Source organism: Muntiacus reevesi, chromosome 13, assembly GCF_963930625.1.
Source record: "Muntiacus reevesi chromosome 13, mMunRee1.1, whole genome shotgun sequence".
NCBI classification, from domain to species: domain Eukaryota; kingdom Metazoa; phylum Chordata; class Mammalia; order Artiodactyla; family Cervidae; genus Muntiacus; species Muntiacus reevesi.
This window is the reverse complement of record NC_089261.1, coordinates 14,575,307-14,599,219: the sequence shown is the minus strand read 5'-3', so window position 1 is coordinate 14,599,219 and position 23,913 is coordinate 14,575,307. Positions and strand designations below refer to the sequence as shown.

General features: G+C 40.3%; 1 protein-coding gene across 2 annotated transcripts in view; it reads left to right on the top strand.

Annotated features, from left to right (window-relative positions):
• The window catches only part of MED13L (mediator complex subunit 13L), a 291,272-nt gene extending 269,754 nt beyond the window's left edge, over positions 1-21,518 (top strand). For both annotated transcript variants that reach the window (XM_065904933.1, XM_065904932.1), the window contains exons 24-31: positions 4,026-4,249; positions 4,438-4,580; positions 7,409-7,567; positions 8,195-8,371; positions 9,546-9,703; positions 12,394-12,555; positions 14,019-14,131; positions 15,127-21,518. In XM_065904933.1, the coding sequence (XP_065761005.1) occupies positions 4,026-4,249; positions 4,438-4,580; positions 7,409-7,567; positions 8,195-8,371; positions 9,546-9,703; positions 12,394-12,555; positions 14,019-14,131; positions 15,127-15,259 (1,269 nt within the window). In that variant the 3' untranslated portion in view covers positions 15,260-21,518. The remainder of the gene's footprint in view (positions 1-4,025; positions 4,250-4,437; positions 4,581-7,408; positions 7,568-8,194; positions 8,372-9,545; positions 9,704-12,393; positions 12,556-14,018; positions 14,132-15,126) is intronic.
• The last annotated feature ends 2,395 nt before the right edge of the window (positions 21,519-23,913 follow it).

Genomic DNA, 23,913 nt, shown 5'->3' with positions numbered 1-23,913 from the left:
TGCCTGGAAATCACGAGTTTGTCCTATCTGTATACACTTTAAATCTCTTAGTTCTTTACCTCTTGTGGTTATTGTGCAGTTCAGATGCAATCATTCCTTATGCTTTCATAAGAAGCTATCACAATTTCAAGTGATAACTAACAGCAGTCTGCATTTTCATAGAAGTGAGTAAAGGCTGACTACCTATATTAAGATATCCCAAGGCATTATGTAATGTTTTAAAAGATTATATAACATACTGGCAGAACACCGTGAGAGTTCATGAGACAAAGTGAGACTCAGATGAAAATATATCGCAAAAATATGCTTTCTTCCTTTTGCTTTGGAACGGGAAGAGAGAGATCAATTGTTTGGCTTAATTAAAAACCTAAGAACCAAACATTATGAATACTTACTGAGGCCCGTAAATCTTCGCTTGCATTAAGGCACTGGCCCACTGCTCCGTGCGGCCTCTCCTCAGCCTGCAGGGAGAATTCTGTACTTTCATCCAGCGACTGAAGCCGAGTGTCTGCTGCATGCCAGACTCTGCATTAGGTGTCGAGTGTGCAGTGGTGAACGTGATACTAGTCCTCTGCTTCCAGGGATTCTCAATTTCTGCAGTGGCACAGCCTCGTGCAAGCTCCTGGCAGCCACTGTTCCACTTGCTGTCTCTGTAGGGTTGCCTGTTCTGGATGTTTTATGTAAATAGATTCATCCCATACATAAGCTTTTATGTCTGGCTTCTTTCATTTAACATCATGTTTTCAAGGTTCCTCCATGTCATAGCACATATGACACTTCTATGGCTAAATAATACTCCGTTATATGGATGGACCACAACTTGTTTATCCCATTAGTGGATGGACGTGTGGACTTTTCCACTTTCTGGCTGTTGTGACTAATGCTGCTCTAAATAGCTGTGTATGAGTTTTTATGTGACTATGTGTTTTTGGTTTTTCTGGTGTGAAATTTCCAGGTCTGTGGAGAGTGAATGGATCAGTGATAAGGTTAGTTTTGAAACTTGAGCAAGTTGTTGAATATCTTTGTATCCTTGAAATGAAGGAATTGGGTTAAATTATCTCCAAAGTCTCCTTTAACTTCAAAATTCTGTAATTCCATTATTGCTGTTTCTTATGCTATAGAATTCACGGGTTGGCAACTCTTGACTATGGGCCAAACCCAGCCTGCAGCCTGCATGTGTATGAGCAGCCAGATAGAAGTGATGGTTACATTTTTACAAAGAGAGGATTATGTGAAAGAGACTCACAAGGCCTAAAGTATTTGCTGTCTGGTCCTTTACAGAAGTTTGCTGACCCCTGCTGTAGTCTACTAAATACTGATACATATGTAATAGCTGTAAACAAAAAGGTTAAATTTCATCACAGTTAATCTAAAATATTTGTCTTAGGTAACAGCTAATGCTTTGATTTCTTAAATTGCACACACACACACACACATAGTAAAGTATAATATATACACAGAAAAGTGCCCAGTCTTAAGTGTTCAGTTCAGTTCAGTCACTCAGTCGTGTCCGACTCTTTGAGACCCCATGAATCGCAGCACACCAGGCCTCCCTGTCCATCACCAACTTCCAGAGTCCACCCAAACCCATGTCCAACGAGTTGGTGATGCCATCCAACCATCTCATCCTCTGTCGTCCTCTTCTCCTCCTGCCTTTAACCTTTCCCAGCATCAGGGTCTTTTCCAATGAGTCAGCTCTTCCCATCAGGTGGTCAAAGGATTGGAGTTTCAGCTTCAACATCAGTCCTTCCAATGAACACCCAGGACTGATCTCCTTTAGGATGGACTGGTTGGATCTCCTTGTAGTCCAAGGGGCTCTCAAGAGTCTTCTCCAACACCACAGTTCAAAAGTATCAACTCTTCAGAGCTCAGCTTTCTTTATTAAAGTCCAGCTCTCACATCCATACATGACCACTGGAAAAACCATAGCCTTGACTAGACGGACCTTTGTGGACAAAGTAATATCTCTACTTTTTAATATGCTGTCTAGGTTGGTCATAACTTTCCTGCCAAGGAGCAAGCATCTTTTAATTTAATGGCTGCAATCACCATCCACAGTGATTTTGGAACCCAGAAAAATAAAGTCAGCCACTGTTTCCCCATCCATTTCCCATGAAGTGATGGGACCAGATGCCATGATCTTAGTTTTCTGAATGTTGAGCTTTAAGCCAACTTTTTCACTCTCCTCTTTCACTTTCATCAAGAGGCTCTTCAGTTCTTCTTCACTTTCTGCCATAAGGGTGGTGTCATCTGCATATCTGAGGTTATTGACATTTCTCCCAGCAATTTGATTCCAGCTTGTGCTTCCTCCAGCCCAGCATTTCTCATGATGTCCTATGCATATAAGTTAAATAAGCAGGGTGACAATATAAAGCTTTGACATACTCCTTTTCCTATTTGGAACTAGTCTGTTGTTCCATATCCAGTTCTGATTGTTGCTTCCTGACCTGCATACAGATTTCTCAGGAGGCAGGTCAGGTGGTGTGGTATTCCCATCTCTTTCAGAGTTTTCCAGTTTATTGTGATCCACACAGTCAAAGTCAATAAGTGTACTGCTTGCTGAATTTCTATAAGTAAAAATATTATGTAACCTAAGAGCCAGAAATAAAGCATAACAAGCATCCATCTCTAACATCCCTTCTAGTCACTCCAGTGGAGATCACTATCTTGACTTGTAACAATGTAATTTTGCCCGTCTTTTGACTTTTCTATAAGTGGAATTATAATTTGCAATCTTTTGTGTGACTTCTTTTATTCAGTGTTGTGAATTACCCATTTTGTCGCTTGTGGTAGTTTTTTCATTCTCTTGGCCATTTAATATTCTGCTTGTGTAACTTTATCACAGCTTATCATCCATTTTACTATTCATGGTTATTTAGGTTGTTTTCTCTTCTGAGCTTTTTCTTTTTAATTTAAAAACTAAAAGTAGAAGTTTTTACTGAGTTCTTTAAATTACTACTCTATATCTTTCTTCTTACTAGAAAAGTTTTTAACCAACCATTCTTAACTTGACCAAAATTTTTAAAAGCAAAGATATTTTGTAAATGTGTCTCAGACACAGGTGACAGAACCCTACTTTTTCTAAGAGGACCTTCATCTGAATAAAGTCATGAGTTTTTAAGTAAGCCTCCACCAAGTCTTCTGGTAATTGAACAGAAGCAAGCCCACCATGGTCCATGGGAGATGGGTTAGACAGACAGATGTTCTTTCAGTTTTTCCATAATTTCATTCATTTTGTTGCCTGGAATTAACATCACAGTTCGCAGGGGCTCCATTGGTACATCATCAAAGGACCATCGGCCTCCCAAACACGTGTCACTCTCCTCCTGCACTGAGCAGTTGAATTTCTGGATTGCCTTCTCGTAGAAAAATTCTTCTTCTGCATTTGCAAACACTAACTCATATGTTTTTTTTTGGTTGCTCCATTTCTTTTTGGAATTGCTTTTTTTCCTGCTTCCACAAACATCTTGCTAATCAGAAGGTAGAAGTAACACTTCCCACATGGCTTGTTAGTTCTGTGTGCCTTTTTCTGAGCTATTAAAATGGATACTGTTAGGAACATGCTTATACTTGTCCTTGGTCAGCATATATGTGCATTTGCGGGGTGGGGGGGTCAGAGGGTACATGTTTGTTCAGCTTTACAGCTGTTGTCAATGCTTTTCCAAGGCACAGCTTATACCATCAGTGAGAGAGAGTTCTGGTCACCCTGTTCTCATGAGTACTTGATGTTGTCTGTCTTTTGTATTTCAGACATTCTGGTGGATATATAGTGGTTTTAATCCACTTTCCTAATGACTAAGTTGGGCCAATTATTTATTTTCATAAGGAAATTCTGGCTTGATTGAGTTCCCTAGCTCACGTAACTTATACAGCCTTTTTGTATCATTATTTATTTATAGGACTAGTCGGTGTGCAGTCTGTCATCATTTCTCCCTGTTGGTTTCCCTCGGTGCTGTATGGGTTTTGTTGTGAACCCCGAGTTGAGCTGCTCTGTGTTGTTTCTGATTCTGATTTTCTTATTTCAGCGGCCCAGCCCGATCCAGCTTTACTCCCCTCCTTTTATATTGGCCCCAATCAAAGACAAGCAGACAGAGCTGGGAGAGACACTTGGTGAAGCGAGCCAGAAATACAACGTGCTCTTTGTGGGCTATTGTCTGTCTCATGACCAGCGCTGGCTTTTGGCTTCCTGCACTGACCTCCATGGAGAATTATTAGAAACTTGTATTGTAAATATTGCTTTACCAAACAGGTGAGGAGCCTTGGTGTTTGTGGTGCATGTGACCTGACACTGTGCCTTTTCTCAGCTAATGGATCTTTCTAACTCTCCTACCTAAGTGCAGTGGGTACCATGGGGGTGGGTTCTTTGGAATTTTCTTGGTTTTGTTGTACTCAGTAATAGCTTTGACTCATTTGGGAACCCTTTTCCATTTATTTGAGGTCACGGAGGAGTAAAGTATCTGCACGTAAAATCGGACTACAGAAGTTGTGGGAATGGTGTGTCGGTATTGTCCAGATGACATCTCTGCCCTGGAGAGTTGTGATCGGGCGACTTGGGCGTCTGGGCCACGGGGAACTCAAAGGTGAGAAATTCCTGAAGCAAAGGAAAGGAAGAGGGCTGAGCTAACGTCATTAACTAAGCTGAGGGAGAAAAGAGTAAAGTTGGTAGTAAGAGTAGATAACAGCAGGTTATATTTTCTGATTGTTTTAAATGTACAGGGTAAACTTGTGGTTTTTGGACTTTTTATTAGCAACAGAATCATTTACAAAGAAAATTTTAAATATTGAACCTAGCAGAAAAATAATTCTTTATATTAATCTATAAAAGTGACACTTAGTAAATTAGATTTTCTAACCTTTGTATATTGAGTCAGTGAGAACAAGTCGGTTTTTTTTTTTTAAACAAGTTCAACCCAGAAAATTTTATATCAGATTATGGATGATAGTAAACGTCATATACAGCCTTTACTTGCATTTGCTTGTTTCTTTTTGGTGGTTGATGGTGAGGCGATTATATTGTTTTAGTGGCGTGATAACAAGATAATCCTTGTTGACGAGGACAAGTAGTTGCAAATTATAAACACTGTTCCAAAACATTACCACTGTCTGATAGTCTGCAGTCTGGAAATTTAAGAGAACAGATTTTTTTTTAAGTTGAATCCCCCAACTTATATTCCTTATAAGAAATACAACAACAACAACAAAAAAGAAATACAACAAAGGACTAAAAGTAAGTAACAGTGTAACACCACTGACCACTGGCAGCTGCCTTGCCTGAGGTTGAGCCCAGCTCGTTCTTTATCCTTGTGGAGCTACTTGTACAGTTTTATATAAGCAATTTGAACAGGCCTAGATTTTTTTTTTTAAGCCTGTCAATGACATATTTATAGAAAATCCAGTATATGCATATAGATGTGAATTTTTTCTAAGGTGTGTGCAAAAGCAAGCATGTGTCACAAATTAGCCTGGTAGGTTTGCATGTTTCACGTGTATATTAGGGCAGAGTAGGCAAACTTTCTTTGTAAAGGGCCAGATAGTAAATATTTTGGACTGTGCAGGCTAGCTGGTCACTGTTGAGCAACCCAGCTGTTCTGTTGTACTGTCACATTAGCCACAGACAGTACCCCCTTGAGTGGGCGTGACTGTGTTCCCAGAAGACCTTGCTGACATCAGGTGGTGGGCACGATGTGGCCTGCGGACCGGAGTGTGCATGGTATTTCTTTACGTGAAATTTATATCAGGTGTTTGGGGAAACCCTGAAATAAAACCCCTGGTATGGATATAACTTGTCTCGTAGGGGTTAATTATTAGGGTTTAACAGCAGTTTATACAAATATATAATATGTATTAAGTGTTTGTGTAGGAATCTTCTTATACACAGAATTTTTTTTTTATTAAATCATACTCTAGACCAATAGAAAAATATAATCCTTTTCATTTTTAAAAGAATATTATACTTATAATGAATCTCTATCAGTAGCCTGGAGGTCTGTTCATTAGGGGATTCATCATTTCATTTCTGTCAGAATTCCTATCTTCTCTCCTAGTATACCTTTTAGTCAATCTTATTTCTTAAAGGCTTTAAGCTACTCTTAACCCTTGGGAAAAGTTAGAATATAATAGCAAAGAAGTAGAGGGGATAAAAATATAGCCTAGCAGTCTAGTCATTTGGTGTTTTGGAAAATTATTAGAGCTGTTGCCCTCCCTTGTATGATTTTTTAGAAGGGACACAAGTGTGACCAAGGGCTCCATCAAAAGACAGAGAAAACACACCTTCAAGGAATGAACACAGAAAACAGCCTAGGGTACAGGACATGAGTTTCTTCCTTCGGGGAACCGAGCTCTGCATCACCTTGCATTTCTGTGGGGCAGAAGCAGATACAGGTCCACCGATTTCAGTTTTGTGAATCTCCATTCTTAATCACCAGAGTGTTTGTGATAAAAAAAATAATCCTACTGGCTTTCTTTCTTATTTGGTTTTTAAATACTGAATTCACATCTCTCGGGTTTTTCTGTAGTTTTTTAAACATACACCCTCCTCCATGTTCCTTGACCCTTTTTATTTTAGCCACTTCGGTTCACTGTTCATTGGGAATGTGAAATGTGAAAGTTTTGGGGGGGTTTTAAACTGCTTCTTAAGGGAGAGCAGGCATGTGGCGGTGGAGAGGTGGAGTGGCGTTGCCTCTGGGATGCGACAGTGTGTGGCTGCAGTCATGTGATGGTGGTGGGCTTCCTGTGTGTCCAGGGTCTGAATAAAGGGAGGACGAGTGCTCTTCAATTCCCAGAGGAACATTACCCTCCGCAGTTCTGAGGAGATATCCTGCCTTTGTTTGGAGGCAAGAAACAAATAATAGAACATTTGTTCCACCTTTTTAATCTGAACAACTAATGTGGCATTATCTGGAGCATGTTGCTTGCACCCATTGCTTCCCAGCTGTTTGGGGCATGCCAGGAAAGGGTCCCCTTGGTTTCTTTTGCTGCTTGCCTTTGATGAAACAACCAACCTAAGCAGTAAACAAAACTGAGGTTCACCCCCAACTCTGCTCTCTTCTGAAGAAAAGTATCTATGAGGGTGTGAAAGAATCAGGCCTGGAGGAGGAGGAGAAAGGACAGAATAGACTGGCATCCCCAATAGAAAGTATATCCACTGCCCTCCGTCTGCCTGGGTCTGTGCTGGGCCCCCATGTTACCTCAGTCTCCATAATGGTAGGCCTTTGTTCCCTTGTTAAGGAAGTGTAATCGAGGTCAAGTAACATTTTCTTTGTAGCAAGGAGGGGAACCTGTATAAAGACATATTCCCTTTAGGGCCCAATCCTGGAAATTCAATTATCAGGCAGAACTGATAAAACACTCAAAGCTCACATCAGTATGCATTTCGAAGACTGTGTGAGACTGTGGTATTTGATTCCAGATTGGAGTATCCTCCTCGGAGAGTGTTCACTGCAGACAATCAGTAAACGGCTCAAGGACGTGTGCCGGATGTGTGGAATCTCTGCCGCAGACTCGCCTTCTATCCTTAGTGCCTGCCTGGTTGCCATGGAGCCCCAGGGCTCCTTTGTAGTGATGCCAGGTAACTCTCTTGTCAGTTTTCTTAATTAGGTATCAGAGTACTTCAGTCCATTTATTCTGAAGTTCACACACAAATATAGACTGTATCTTTATAATCTTTATGAAAAACAATTGTACTCACGGCTCAAAAGTGGAAACTGTTTGGTCTCTTCCAAGGGAGTGGTTTGTGACTTTATTATCTGTTAACCATCACTCGGGAGAGAGCCTGAGTCCTGAGTGTGATCGAGAGCTCTTAGAGTCATGGCGAATTATTTGCCTGAGCCCATCCTGTCGGGCGGGTTACATCATTTCTTTGTGTTCTGTCCTCCTTATGACATGGGTAGTAGTTCTTACCTCAAGATGTTGGCTTTGATGATTGAATGAGATGATATGAGTAAAGAATTTTTGGTTGACTCAGTCCAATTTTATCTTAACTTGCCTAATGTGAAATCTGGCTTGGTTTATCATAGGTAAATGCCCTGAGTCAGTTTCTTGAAATTATTTAAACAAATGCACTCGACTTTAAATGTGTATCCATCATGGCACTTGTGTCAGACTCATCAGTCCAGTTCAGGTCCTCTTAAAATGTATTTGTGGGGTTATTCACTGCTACACAAAAGGAATTAATACCTTTTCCCCACCTTTTAAGATGCTGTCACAATGGGCTCTGTTTTTGGTCGAAGTACTGCACTGAACATGCAGTCATCTCAGCTTAACACCCCTCAAGATGCTTCCTGTACGCACATCTTGGTGTTCCCAACGTCGTCAACCATCCAGGTGGCTCCAGCCAACTATCCCAATGAAGATGGGTTTAGCCCCAACAATGGTGAGTGGACCCAGAGCAGCTCGGATCCTTCACCAAAATGCCGTGCTCCAGCAAGGGGTCACCGGGCTGCGGCGGGTTCTTCTGTGTTGTAATGAACAGCTTATGGAACATGAGGGAACTGAAGGGCTTAGAATCTTTTTGGTTTTGAGGATTTCATTTATACTATTGCCGAGGCCATATAAACACTTTCCTTTCTTGGGTAATTAACCTTCTCCTGTTTTTCATTAAATGAAAGGCAAGAAGTATCTGTTGGGCTGTGTCCTGTACATGGGTGTCACTCTTTCAATAAATATTTCTTGGCTGGTTTGAAATGAGTTGAAGACTGCTGGGCAGTAAGATAGCACCTGCCGTTTGCTGATCATCTGAAATCTAATTTGCTCTGAAACAACTCCTTAGTTGATGACTCTTAACAGATATTCTTGGTTTGAATAGCATTTGTTAAGAAATGAGTATAAACTGTATAATGCTCAATATTATGCAGCCATTTGCAGTGTTTTTTGAGGAATTTTTAGCAGCATTTGCTCCCATGAAATGGGGAGGATAAAAGGATATCATCCTGCATGTGTGTACACAGATGATAAGTGTAGTATGATCATGGTGTAGAAATACAGAAACAGAAGCAGCAAAAATGGTCATGGTGACTGGGTTTCCCCTTTTATACTTTCCAAGTTTTCGGCTATGTGTCTACCTTACTTATATGATACAGGAGAGGATTTCATAGGGAAAACACTGTCTTTGATCTGCTGGTGTAAGAGGCCTCCAGTTTCAGGCCAAGTTCACACCTATTAACATGCATTAATTTAGCCTTAAGTGTTTTTAGTTGCTAAATGGATGCATAGATGGAGTCTGCTGTTTTCTTGTATGGCGTCAGTTTTAACTTTGTTTAATAATTAAATTGCTTCTTTAGCTGTTTTGCCATCTTTTTACGTGCCTTTGGAGGCTGGAATTTTAAGTTCTTTATTTCTCCATTCTGTTAATACTTCACACTAGGAGATCACTGGAGAGAGGACACAATGAAAGGCTTATTTGCAGCACCTTGAACCCAATGGGCACACATTAAGTCTAAGTGGTTAACAATACATACCTAGAACAGTCCTAGAACAAACCATGTTTTGCTTCAAGTTGGGGCTGTGGATAGCTTTTTAATTTTTGTGTTTTTCTCTCTCCCCTCCAGATGACATGTTTGTTGACCTTCCGTTCCCAGATGATATGGACAATGATATTGGCATATTAATGACTGGGAATCTCCACTCCTCTCCCAACTCCTCCCCCGTCCCCTCCCCAGGCTCTCCTTCTGGGATCGGCGTGGGCTCTCACTTTCAGCACGGCCGGGTAAGCACGACTTGGGAAACGTGGCGTGTTTAAACCCACCACAGCCTTGAGGGAAGGCCTCTAGAGCGCTGACCTCCGTTACTACATCCGCCTTTCCTCCCAGTGGTCCTGATACAAGTGAAGTCCGTGTGGCTCTGTTGTTCCATTTTGAACAAAGGCAGGAATTCTAAAGAAAGGTATTACCATTCCTGATGACTGTGTTTAATCAGAAGAATAGTCCATTACAATTGTAAGAGTTTTATGCAATTGTCTTCTGAGCAAAAATTAATTTTGGTTGCTTGCTGTTTCCCAGTTAATTGTAATATTTTTGCCAAAACAGCAGCTTTTCAGAGACTAGTTCAATAATCCTGCTTATTCAACATGCAGAGTAACTGTGTTAACTGAAGACATACTGTTGATGGTTGTTCGGAAAGAGGCCTCCCTTGTCTCGGTCTGTCGTTTGCCACCTTTTTTAGGCAGTCCGACCTCCTCTGTAGCCAGCTTGCGGGAATGGGAAGAGCTCACAGGAGGCTGATTTTGGAGACATGTCCGCGTTAATGCCAGAATATTAAGGGACAGAACAGAGCTTACAACTAGTTTCATCTTTAAATATTCTATGGATTTTAGAGGTGAACTAGCAGAAGACTGAAGCATTAAAGGTTCTGCCATAAAGCTAGGTGATAGATACCTTATCCTGGTATTACACTTAAAATACTAAGAGATTGAGGGGTTAGACACAGAAAAATAGCTGTCTAGTATCTTAAACTGGACAAGTAAAAGCAACCTGTTTACCCTCATTTAGACATAAAGATGTTCTTGGAGGACTTGGGTTTCTGGCAGGTGGGACTTTTATTGCCAGCCCTGAGTTTGCTGAAGGACCATCAAGAGAAAAGAAGATGGAAGACTTTAGTTACAGAGCAGATGAGACCAAGGAGTGGCAACTCGGTAGTCTGCCTTCATGTTACTGCCTGCCCCCTAATTTTCCCTTCTGGAGGAAGAGATTGTAAGTGTCTTGACTTCCTCCTCAAGCATTTGCCAGTTAATACAATTTATTGGTTCACTGGAGATTGTTGTGACGGGGACCAAGAACACAACTTCTACATTGAATGGTTTTAATTTAGGATTACTGTGAACTCTAGAGGCAAATAGCACTGCAGCTAGCAATGTGCGCCCTGGAGCTTGATAAACGTAGCTCTGAGTTACAGCTCGCTAGCTTTGTGTTACCTGGACAGATTTACTCTACTTTTCTCAGCCTTGGTTACCTTATCTGTGAAATGGAAATACGAGCAACTGCCTTGCAGTACTGGTGGTTATAATTCCACCTGTCCATTAACAAAGAATCAGTAATTGAAGTATATGATGTCAGTTTGTGAGAAGCAGAGGCGTGCTGGCTGTCTCCTTTGGTTGGTGCCTCAAGCCATTGAATGTCATACTTCAAACAGTTCTGTGCTGAGGCTGGTCAGGTGGCCTTTTCCACTCCTGAACGCCTGCAGCCAGGTGACTCTGACAGGCTTTCAGCATTTTCTCCTTCTGCACCATTAAACATTCTTTGATATTCAGTTAAGACATTACAACAGGAGAAAGCAGTCAAAGTTGCGGTTAGTTTTTCTTAAGCAACTCAGAATTCCTACAACTTGGTGCAGTAGTTCAGGGTTGTTTGTTTCTTCGAAACAGAAGTCTTTTGAGAACAGATGGATTACTTATTATTGCTTGCATAAAAGGTTCACTTTCAACTCTTGAAGCTAGCTAAAAGGCAAAGATGAGGAAAATGTCAATTGCAAAAAAAAGCCCAATAAGGCTCTCACAAAAATCTCATTCCTGGGATTGCTGTAAATTGAAACAAGACGTCTCAGGAGCAGACCGCCCACTGCTGGCAGGTCAGAGACCCATGACGTGTTACGACCTTGTTGACAGTGGACAGTCGGGTGGTTGCAGGGGGAAAGAGCACCTGGGTGTGGTGGTGCAGCTCCTTCAGCTGGCAGAGTCCACTCCTTCCGTTTTTAGTTTGTTATCTAATAGTGCCTGCAGAAAAGGAAGCAGAGAAAATAAGTGTATTTCCTTGGCTGATGTTAGTTATATATATATATATCATCAGATATCTGTGTGTGTGGCAAAGACAATGCCTCCCCGCTGCCCTTTCTTGGTCAGTTGATGTGTGTGTGAGGTGCTGCCAGGAAGGGGATTAGTCACTATAGTGTGCACAGTGAACTGATAAAAAGTTGGGTGATGGTGTCAGAGAGGACGAACTTCCGGTTGTAAGAGAAGTGTCCGCAGATGTGACAATGCACAGTTAATACCACATCGCAGGGACTTCCCTGGTGGTCCACTGGTTAAGAGCCCACTTGCCAGCACAGGGGCACAGAGTCCATGCCGCAGGACAACTTGACCTGTGCTCCACAGCCCACGCGCCGCAACAAAGACCCAGCACAGCCAAAAATAAATAATTTTAAAACACCATATTGTATGTTTGATAGTTGCTACGAGTAGATTTTTTTTTTAAAGTTCTCATCAAAAGAAAAAACATTCCGCTTCATACATGGTGGATGTTCACTAGCTTTATTGTGAATATTTCCCACAATTAGAACCATTATGTTGTACACCTGAAACTAGTATTGCATGTCAATTATATAGATTTCTTTTGAAAAGATGATTTTACAGAAAGCTTTCTTTGGTGATAAATGCTGATCACGCTTTGGGACTTTGTCTTTCAGAGCCAGGGTGAGCGTCTTCTTTCTAGGGAAGCGCCCGAGGAGCTGAAACAGCAGCCTCTGGCCCTTGGGTATTTCGTGTCAACCGCCAAAGCCGAGAATCTCCCCCAGTGGTTTTGGTCATCATGTCCCCAGGCTCAGAACCAGTGTCCCCTCTTCCTAAAGGTTGGTTTGGTGTCATGTTTGAAGTTTTGGGGGGGATGAGACTTAACGCTCAAAATTTGGTGAGAATTTGTTGTATTTGTTCCCTGATTCTCTCATGTCTACTTGAAGTCTGAGGATGTTTTTCTTACAGCTAGATGCAGGGAGGAGAATTGAGGGGAGGAACTTAGAGTAGGGCAGGAGAGTAAGCTAAAACCCTATGTTTATGCGTGCCCCTTCCTGTATATTTCTTGGAAATTTTTACTCCAAATTAAAGTTAAAAGCAAAAGATCTCTCACTTCAGTTTGGGTGAAAGAACCTAGAAGAAATCTATATAGATGGGCAAAAATGCAGGTGTTGAACATCATACTCTATTGGCAGGACTGTGGCATTCCGCTTCTGATGCAGAAGGCCCACTACAGAGGGCTCCATGTGATACACACACATACACCTGGATGGTTAAAAACAATTTTCTTCTCCTGATGACTTTAACACAGTATTATGAAATCAAAGAATTTATGTTAAAAATCCATAATCTTTACCTTCAGTTAGAGTTATCGCTAAAAAATACTCAAGCTTAAATACTTAAGCTCTGTTTATTGAAAAGACTTAGAGATGATAGCTTAGTAGCAACAAACACCTTTCTTGACACATGTATGATTTCTCAATACCACTTATCATTCAAAAGAAGGAGAGTTCTTTGAGGAATGACTGATTCCAGGACTAAAGTAAGAAATTCATGATGTTTTGAGACATCTTGTCATGCCTAAAAGCATGGAAGTTACCAAAGATTATTAGAGTCTTTTCAAAGAACCCTTTAGCCAACTTGAAGGGGTTGCCATTGCCCAGGGATCTTGGTCATCAGAATGAACAGTGATGGCAACAGACTGCTAAAAGTCTATGGGTTCATAGTTGTGCTGGAAAACAAAACATTTAAAGTAAGTCACCTTTTGAAGGAGAATTAAGCATGTATGTTGCCTCTGCCTTAAATATTATTATTTCAAAATTAATAAAGTAAAACTATGCTAAAACCCTAGCTAAAGATTGATGGGGAACTTCATAGTAGATAGAACATGCTGGTACCTGCTGAACCCAGGGCTCTGTCATACCGCTTCAAGTGGGCTAGCACGTGCCTTTGGACGTGACACTGGAAGGGCAGCACACCAGTGATGGAGCGTGGAGGTCAGGAGTGAGGACCACGGTGACACCGTCAGCCACCCAGACAGTGGGCCTTCTGTAGATTAAAACCTGTAGGGGGACACTATTTAATTATTTGTAGGGCATTTGCAAAGCTAGCTTTTTCCCACTCTATTCTAGGATATAGAGTTATTTGGAATCACCTTGGGGTTACTGAGCAGCTTGAATTCAGGGACTTATAGAAACCCTGACTCCTAAGGACTTTAGACAGTATCTGCTGCTGGCAGACGTGGGCTTCCTTCCCAAGTTGACTAGGCCCGAACGGTAACATTCTCTTGTTCTTTTACCAGGCTTCGCTGCATCACCACATTTCTGTAGCACAGACGGACGAACTTCTCCCCGCCAGGAATTCTCAGCGGGTTCCGCATCCTCTTGACTCCAAAACCACGTCTGATGTTTTAAGGTAGATTCAGACCTAGGCGACATAGCAGTACGGTTTGAAATTATATGTTTTAATGAAAAACACCTTGGAAAAACAAGAGTAAAATGTGGTGTTTGTGGAAGAGACGTTACCTTTAGTGCAGTGGAGCGCTCTTGGATTAGCCAGTGAGAAGCCACATCCGTCCAACACGTGCCTCGGACAGGCGGTGCCGCAGACGCCGTCACACCGGCAGCTGCGAGCACCGCTGCTGTCACTTCCTGTTCCCAGGGCGCCGTCATGGTGATGGCAGTAGGTCAGGACTAGGCGTGGACAGGTAGAAAACCACGTCTGGAGCTTAAAGCACTTGACATTGAACACATTTTCTACCCTCCCTGACATAGATTATATAAGTAAAGTTAAGTAAAACAAATTCCATGGTTGGGATTCTCTTGCACTTTAGCAAGCTATAAACATGCTTCATATACCTTGAGAAGATATGCAAGCTTTTTCTGATGTTTTCTAACTCAAATGATTTGAAAATTATAATTAAAACAAGAACCTAATCTACATGATTTTGGCTTCCAGAGCCTCTAGAGCAACACTGTCCAATAGAAGTATAATGTGAGTCACATAATTACCATCTTAATGTGGCTACTAGAAAAATTTTGAAATTAATTTTAGTAATATATAAAAATATATGATAGTGATATCATATAAATAGTATCATTTAATGGTAATCAATGTAAAAATAGTCATGAGCTATTTTCTATGCTTTTTAAAATATTCAGTCCCTGAAGTCCCTGTGCCTGTTCTCTGCATATGGCATATCTGAGTTGATGGGGGGCAGTGGCTGCCATCTTGGACAGTGCAGGTCTAGAAGGAAGGGAAGACGGGACAGGAGCTCCAGGCAAGGGCCTGGGACCACTTACAGAATGAGGTCAGGCCTTCTTCCTGCCGACGTCTGGCTCGTCAGACCTTTCGGACCAGCCTCTCTCCCGTCGTGCTGGGCGCCCTAACCTGTGTGTTCTCCCCGGCAGGTTTGTCTTGGAGCAGTACAACGCTCTGTCCTGGCTCACGTGCAACCCGGCCACCCAGGACCGTACCTCCTGCCTTCCCGTCCACTTTGTGGTGCTCACTCAGTTGTACAATGCCATCATGAATATACTCTAATTGGAAAAGCACTTGTTCTCTCTGGCTCAGTTCCTTCTCCCTGCAACCTCAGTCCAAGGAACCTACGACACTCTGCAAATACCCCACTTCCTCCTCTGGAGACCACTCTGCACAGTCCCGCACTGTGATTCCTTCTCAGCAGGCACATGTCATTTCTGCGGTGTTCAGTACCAGAGTGACTCACTGACACTTCTCTCACGGACCTGGAAACTTCCACGAGCAGTGACTTTTCAGCCAGTGTTACAGTGTGTGCGGCCCCAAACCACTGGGCCACAGGAAGTTTTTCTGTTGGTTTTTAAGAGGGAAATAGAAGAGACGGTGTCCTTTTGCACAAGAGTCTGTGTTTTCAGTCTCTGTTTAACATGGGCAGTGTAGCCCTCTGATGAAACCCTCCAGTTCCTGGTGTATGGCCTGTGGGTTACCTGAACTCCATAATCTGGGACTTTTGAAAAACAAGAACCAGCTCAAGTACATGATTTCATCATAGGGTTTCCATCTCCCTAGTGCTCCCATCTAGACTGGCGTGAGTGCTTTGGTTGACTTTATACCTGTGTGTAGATACAAGAGGTCTGGAGACATCTTCATTTTGTTTATTTATTTTAGGTTGTTCTGTCATGTGACTTTTTTTTATTATTATTTTTTTAATTTGTGAGGACCAGGTACAGTAGCTAAAACCCAACTCAGATCCACCATAGGATTCTTTGACTACATACCTCTGTCCTAGAAGCCGGAAAAGGAGTGAATAGAAATTGGGAAGGATCATGCCTACAAAGTAATAATATGTTCAGAACCACCCAGCAGTAGGTTTTGTTGAGAACTGGGTAAACATTCTGCCATGTTCCTTATTAAAAGTGGCCAGCATTTCATGAAGGACAACATTTTTATATAGAAGGCAGCCAAGCTCCACCCAGAGCCATGGAGGCAAGTACCTTCATTAGTTTTATATAGTCACAGTGGAAATATATTTTCTAGTGAATTCTTACTGAAAGCCAGGTCTCTCCTCTCAGTAGATCAAAAGGGACTCATGTACATATCACAATCAAAAGTGTTTGTTCATAACATCAGTTATAAATATGGTGAATTTTTTCTGGACCATAGGAATATTATTTCAAAGAAATATTACAACTTAACCATTAAATTAGTACTTGAAGTTGAGCCTTTGTGGTGGAACTTTTTAAAAAAAAAAAACAACAAAACCATGCCTTTTTAAAACATTGAGGCTAACTGAAGTATTTTACAACTCCTCATTCCAGGCCCGAACGGGTTGTCTTGAAGATTCCGCCCCTACCCCTACCTTGCTGTGCGTCTCTGTCTGAAGGCAGTGGGTGTGGGCTTCCTCCCGTGAGCAACTCTGGTCAGGCTGCAGAGTTCTAGTCATCTGTAGAGAGAATCATGCAGATTTTAAAAGTTCTTCCAAGAAACTTCCATATTCTGGTTATTAACAAAAAAAGAAAAAAATGTAATAACTGATGATTTTGTAAAAGTATTTTTCTTGAAATAATCTAACGTTTAAAACATTTAAAAAAAAGTGTGTGGTGGGAATGTGAAAGCAGAGAAATCACTTGTAAATGGATAATTTTGTTCTCTGTACCACCAAATGAGGGGGAGGGGTTGACTTTCGCAATGTATAGGTTAAAAAAATCTGATATATCAAACCATTTGTATCTAATGTGTACAGTGTAAAATTGACTTTAAAAATATTGCAGTGCTATTTTTTCTTAATCAGAAAGGAAAAATTCTCAAGGCCTTTTGAAGAGCATAAGATGATGAAGATTGTAAACTTGTATAAAATTATCTTGGTGAGAAGACAAATTGTAAAGTAGATATTTGTAATCTTTTACCACTTTGGGGTTGCTTTTTTCCCCAGAATTCATCAGAACTTTGAAATTTTTTTTTTTTTTTTTAATGGGCTGTTTTTAATGCAGGGGCTTTTCTTCCCTAGAAACCCAATTCTCAGCAAAAAAAGAAAAAAAAAAACAAAAAACTAAAAAACCCCTACAAAAACTTTAAAAAAAAAAAGGCAGCAAAGGGTAGTTTTCATCTGGTGTCTTTTATTTAAGTTTTTTAAGTTAAGAAAAAGCTGGTGACATATTTATACGTTTTTGTGCAAAAATAAATGAATGGCAATAGACTTTAAAAAAATCTTATTATGTACTTCTGTGTGAAAAAGTCTGTATAATATTTCCCTTAAATATGCATTATTTTACTTGTGAGTTTTTTACTGAATTAATCTGAAATGTACAAGCCCTGGATTTGCTACAGAGTGAGAACTTATTTTATTTTTTTTTTTATTTTTAATTTTGGAAATTCTGCAGAAATCAGAACTCTTACCTTGGTTTGAACTAAAGAGGGGACATGGGGAGGGGAGAGGGGTGGGTTTGTCCAGCATGCTTGTATGTATATTTCAGAACCTTTTTTAAATGTAAAAGCTGTACATTTCTGGGAAGTTCTGAATTTCTTTTGTTTCCTTTTTTCCTTCAAGCATTTTGCAGTGAGCTTCTTTTATATATAGCAAACAATTTGAAAGAATTCAAAAATATGTGAAGTTCATTTAAAAAAACTACAGTATAGCGCTGGTACAGTACACTAAAAGACTTTGATAAAAAGAAACAATACTAAAAAGCCTCCATTTTAAATGTCATTCATATATACCTTGTGAATGAGAGCTATATACTTTTACACACTTTTTTAGAGGAATAAATTATTGAATTACTGAAACATTGAGTGGCTTTTTTTCCCCCTTCCATCCTGCTTTTGTAATAAAAATGATTACGCCTGTTCAAAAGGTATTATGTATTATGGATTGAACAGTCCTTGACCAGGAGCCAGGCTGTACATTTCAGAGTAAAATTTTACTCCCCTGATCACTCCATCTAATAGCTGTTACAGTTTTCACATGCTCCAAGATACAGGTGCATTCATAGATCAAGTTTTAGAATAAACACACATACACATCACTGGACTTGGAGCTCTAGTGTTTAGTTCCTTAACTGTTTTGAGTAGATCGCATCTAACAGTGATCTACTGTCTTCCAGCTCTTAAGACTGCAGTCTGTCTTAGAGTACAAGTCTGTTTTCTGCTCCTCTCCCTTCATGAGCTCAGCCAGTTTCCTTTTGCTGTTCATCAGAAACAGCAGTTCCAACTCCACTGTTTTCCCAGCTCACACACAGGCTGACGACAGTTGTGTGCCATCGCACACACATGAACAAGACACACATCAACTGCATGGCCCCACTATCTGTGCGCTTCTCCTCGGATCCTTCCCATAGGAGAAGCCACCATGGGGCAGCAGCTCTCGCTAAAGTAGTTAACACCAGGACTCTGCAGAGCATACTGTCAAAATCTGAGTAAGTTGAAAGACCTCGCCTTTTTAATCTTCCTCCAGCTCACTGGCATTATGCATTGTTCTAACTCTGAACCTGGAGATGAGCCTGATGACACTACTAAGCCGGAGTTATTGCCTCTGCAGTTGAGTGACGGCAATTCCATGCCAGCTGAAAAGCTGTGTCCATGTTACTATAGTTGTACAATTGAAGAAGGCTGAGAAAAGTGAGACCACTTCGGTTAACAGATAATGTTGATCTCTGTCTTGTCCAGTTACCACCGCTTTATACCTAGTTCCCCTGGCCAAAAAGCATTAAAGAACTGCATACTTCTAGATCCTGTGAATTTGGGTCAGTCCAACTGTTCCTGTATTCCTGTAAAAATCAGAACTAGGTGGTATTTTTCCAACCAATTCATTTTCTTGGGTTCTGTGCTCATACATCCGATGGCACTTAATCCAACAACCAATGAATGTTGGCTTTATTTATACTAGGAACTTTGTTTTCATAACATTATTAGCCATACCAACATCAACAGTAGCGAAATCTCTGAGACAAAAAAACTTATCAAATTCATTTAAACATTTTGCAGATTCCATATAGTTAAGTCTGACCTGCCACTCAAGCCATTGGCCTCCAGGCATTTGCTCTGCTCAGATTCTGCTTAAACCAGTTCATTTGCCCCAAACCATGCCATCCAATAGTTTTATGTCCTGGCCCCTGTCCTGGGGCCAGGAATTTGTTCCCAACTGGTATCAAAGAGCTCATGAAAAATCTTTATAAAAAGTGCAGTTTGTCAATGGTTCTTAAAGACAGATTTGTCATAAGACTTAGTGTCTGAGTGTGAGACACATACTGGAAACAGACTTTGTTCCTTGTCATCTACACACCAGCCATTCTATAAAAATTTCTTTCCCTTTTGAATTTACCACTTGCTACAGTCCTAACAAGATGCAATTTTCATGTATTACATTATCTTGGTGTTAAATGATTGGTTTGTTTATATCCCCTTGACAAAAACGTCACTCTACCAGGAATTAGTTCATGTCATTAATACCTAATGAGACACCATTAGAAAATTCTGTTATGCCGGGTTGCAACAGTTGTTCTGGGCATCTTACTCTGCTTGGAACCAGATTTACCAAGTCCCACCACTTCGCTTGAAATTCTCAGGTCAATTTTAAAAGATTTTTTTTTTTTGGCACTTAACTGCTTCTAGTTAGAACAAAGTAATGAAGCAGGTAAGAAAGCAAAGTTGAGGAAGAAAGCTTGGACAAGACTGAAGTATTGACTTTTCTCTGTAAAGGTTATTTTCCTCAGTGAACATTAGTTACCAGGGAAGACGCAGATGCAGACACTGGGTCAGTCTCACTTTTTTCTCTTTAAGGCAAGCAGGGAGGTGTGGAAAGGATGTTTTAGTAATCTAGAAACGGCGTTTGTGCAGGCTGCAACTTGGTGCGCTGTTCAGACTGGAGTCTAAGCAGGTGTGTCGCAGTGTGTTTAAAATCACCCACACCTCAGGACAGGCAGACACGTTGAAATTAACAGCCCTTTCAGCATCTCTCTGGCCAGTGCTCCCTAATTTATGCCTTTGTCTCCTTGCTTGCAAATTAAGCAGGTTCCAATTTACTTGTTTCATAAAACCACATGATATTCAGGAAACCTGGCCGTCAGAGCTAAGGTAAGAGGGCTGACTTGGAAATGTTTGCTGTGGGATGGTCATTGTCTTACTTAATTTGAGCTCGGACACTTTTCAGAAAGCATTTACAAGTTAGCTTCTCTTATTTAAATCTTACTTTGTTCACTTAGAGGCTTGATGGAGCTCTTACTAATTTATATGTTATTTAATATATAAAATTATTTCCTATCTGCCTCCTTTAAAAGTGTGTGATTTGTAATTGTAGAAGAGGATGTTTATGTAGTTCTATCTATGTGCACACGTCAGTTTTTTTTTTTAATTTTTCCTGTTGACCTCTCATCACTACAAAGCTTCTCCCTATCAGGTCTAGGGATCAAGGTCATTTTTTGTCTCATGGGATGAACTAATGACTTTCCAGTCATTTCTGTGAACAGGAGAGTTTGCTTAAAATGACAAAAACGACCTTAGATTTGGCTAACTATATACTAATGCTGTGAGTAGGCACACAGGAAATGTTTGTTGAAAGAGTTTCACATCAAAATTCAAATTTACCAGCAAATTCACCACCTGTTGCTGCTTTTTGGAGGAGCAGAAAATATATTTTATATACTAGAAAATAGAAGAATTCCTTTTATTTTTTCTGTTTTCTATTTCTTATGCCAATTTTGGACATTTGAATTTTTACAGGGAAAAAATTGAGTTTTCCAACATATTGCTACTATGCAATTGTGCACAGTATTCCCTTAATTCTGAACCTGTTGTTTTTGGTAACGTCTGGTCCTTCTCATTTCTGCTTATGCATTTTTTTTCTTTTTCCTTTCTTGATGGATTATTCTAGCAGTTGCTGTTTTTTAGTTTTTATTTTTTCCAAAGAAACAGCTCAAGGATTTAACAATTCTGCTGTTATTTATCCTGGTTTTTAATCTTGTTCCTTTTCCTAGTTTCCTTGAGGGTTTTGCTTTATCTTCCTTGAATCTTAATTGCCTGCTTAATTTATTTTCCGTTTTGATGATACAGGCATTTATAGCCTAGGGGCTTCTGGATGTGTGTAGGCCTCCTCGAGTTATAAGCAAAATTCTTTGTGTTTGCATTTTTTTCTAGGGCGGGGATCTATTGTATCAGATTCTCAGAGGTATCTGATCCTTAAAGGGATAAAAATGACTGCTCTGGGACTATGTTAAAGCTGACTGCATCCTACAGGTTTTGATGTTTAATGTTTTCCTTTTTATTTTTAGATTCCGTGTTTTCTTTCTCTTTTGATCTGCTTTTTTTTAAATAAAGGAAAGTTCTCTTTGGATTTCAAGTCTCTTGGACTAATTTTCTCTTACTGCACATAAACTAATAATGATTGGGTTTTGCAAACAGCCTCCAAAACCTTCAAAGCAAGGTGTGTCCTATTTAGTTCTGTCCCTCAGAGCCCCTGGAGAAGAGAATGGCTACCCACGCCAGTATTCTTGCCTAAAGAACTACATGGACAAAGGACAGATTTTTAGACTCAGTGGAAGGAAAGGGTGAGATGATTTGAGAGAATAGCAATGAAACATACACATTACTGGGCTTCCCTGGTGGCTCAGATGGTAAAGACTCTGCCTGTGATCTGGGAGACCCAGGTTTGATCCCTGGGTTGGGAAGATCCCCTGAAGAAGGGAAAGGCTACCCACTCCAGTACTCTTGCCTGGAGAATCCCATGGACAGAGGAGCCTGGCAGGCTACAGTCCATGGGGTCGCAAAGTGTCGGACACCACTGAGTGACTTAACACACACACACATACACAATATTATATGTAAAACAGATAACCAGTGGGAATTTAATGTATGACACAGGGCACCCAAAGTCAGTGCTCTGTGACAACCTGGAGGGATAGCATGGGAGGGGGTTCAGGATGGAGGGGACACGTGTATACCTTTGGCCAACACGTACAGCAGAAATCATCACAACACTGTAAAGTATTTATCCTCCAATTAAAATAATTAAAAAAAAAAAAAAAGAATTCCATGGACAGAGAAGCCTGGTGGGCTACAATCCACGGGATTACAAAGAGTCTGACATGACTGAGCAACTAACACAACAGAAATATAACATGAGCCACATAAATGTAGTTTTATAATTTCTAGTAGCCACATTTAAAAAGTGAAGATAACAGGGGATATTACTTTGAATAATATTTTTCTTTAACCCCATATAGCTACATTTTTATATTTCAATATGAAATAAAAGTTATCATATATTTAGCATTCTTATTTTCACAGTTAAGTCTTCAAAACAGTATTTATTTTGTTTCCATTATATCTAATTTGGATGCTAAAGTTTCAGTGGTTAAAGCAAAATACATTGTATCAAAACAGGCTGAATTTAACAAAAAAATTGTATGCTGCTTCAGGTTTTAAATTTTAATGAAAATTAAATAAAATTTAAAAATTAGTCCCCTCAGCCATGTTCACATTTCCAAGCCACACACTCACTATCCCACTGGACAGTACAGTGCTAGAATGTAAGATTTGAGATGGATTAATTCTGTCTCAAGTATCAATATATTTTCTATGTCTTCTATGTAGGAGTTAAATTTCCCACGGCAATTTGGCTGTCCTTTTTTCCTTTGCCCTACATTATTGCTGCATAAAGGTTTATGATGTACCTGTTATGTAATTTATCTATATATAATGAATTCTGCATAGATTTTTTTTTGCTTTAAATTATCCTTTGATACGAATATTACCAACCCTATTTCCTTTAGTTAGAATTCTGGTTATATCTTTGACCAACTATTTATTTCCAACCTTTGTCATTCTGTGTTAGTTGTTCTTCATACAAGTCGTTGCGTTTCATTGCTTCATAGAATTATAAACTCCTTTCAATAGCGTAATTTTTACCATTTGCATTTCTTGTTCTGCGTCACCCTTTGACCTTTCAACCAGTTCTTATAAATGCACATATGATTTGTTTGTTTCCTTTCTCTTTTCAGTTTTACCTTTTTGTGTATGAACTCTATTTGCTTTCAACCTCTCAAAACATTTTGAAGAGAAACCTTAGTTTCCAATTAGTGACTGCCTTGTAACAATCCACAAACATTCACAATGCACTTCTTATCTACATGTACCCATCTTAAAAAAAAAAAAAAAATCCTTCCTTAACCAGAGTCCTAACTCCACCTCCATCCTGTTCTCTCAAGACTCACTCAGCTGTATTCATCTCCCAGGCCCTATGGAGATCTGTGAATCTGGGCAGAATTTCTGTTCGTCTTTGTCCTCCTTTCCCTTGGATACTGCCCTGCAGGTTTGAGCAGCTCCCTTAGTTACACGCTTCTCTCCCTAACAAAGGCAGAAGCCACTTCACACCAGAACACTGTACCATCAGGTCCCCTCAGGCCCTGCCACACAGAACCATACACAGAACTGTAACACATCTGCAGAATGAATTTATGGATTCTGTCAACAGATATTCTGTGCCTCTCAGGTGCCAGGATAACCCCCGCCCTCCCATATCCTCAGGACAGAGGCAGCCAGCATCTGTGACACACCGTGAACCAGCCTCTAAAAAAGCCCTGCAGAGAAATGCACTCCCCAAACCAGTCTGGGCAATGAACAAACCCATTCCTGTCTCCAATTTGGAATCTTCTTCAAACAAAGGATATGTAATTTACAGTGCTCAGTTTCTAGTGTATAGCAGAGCGATTCAGTTACATATTTATGTC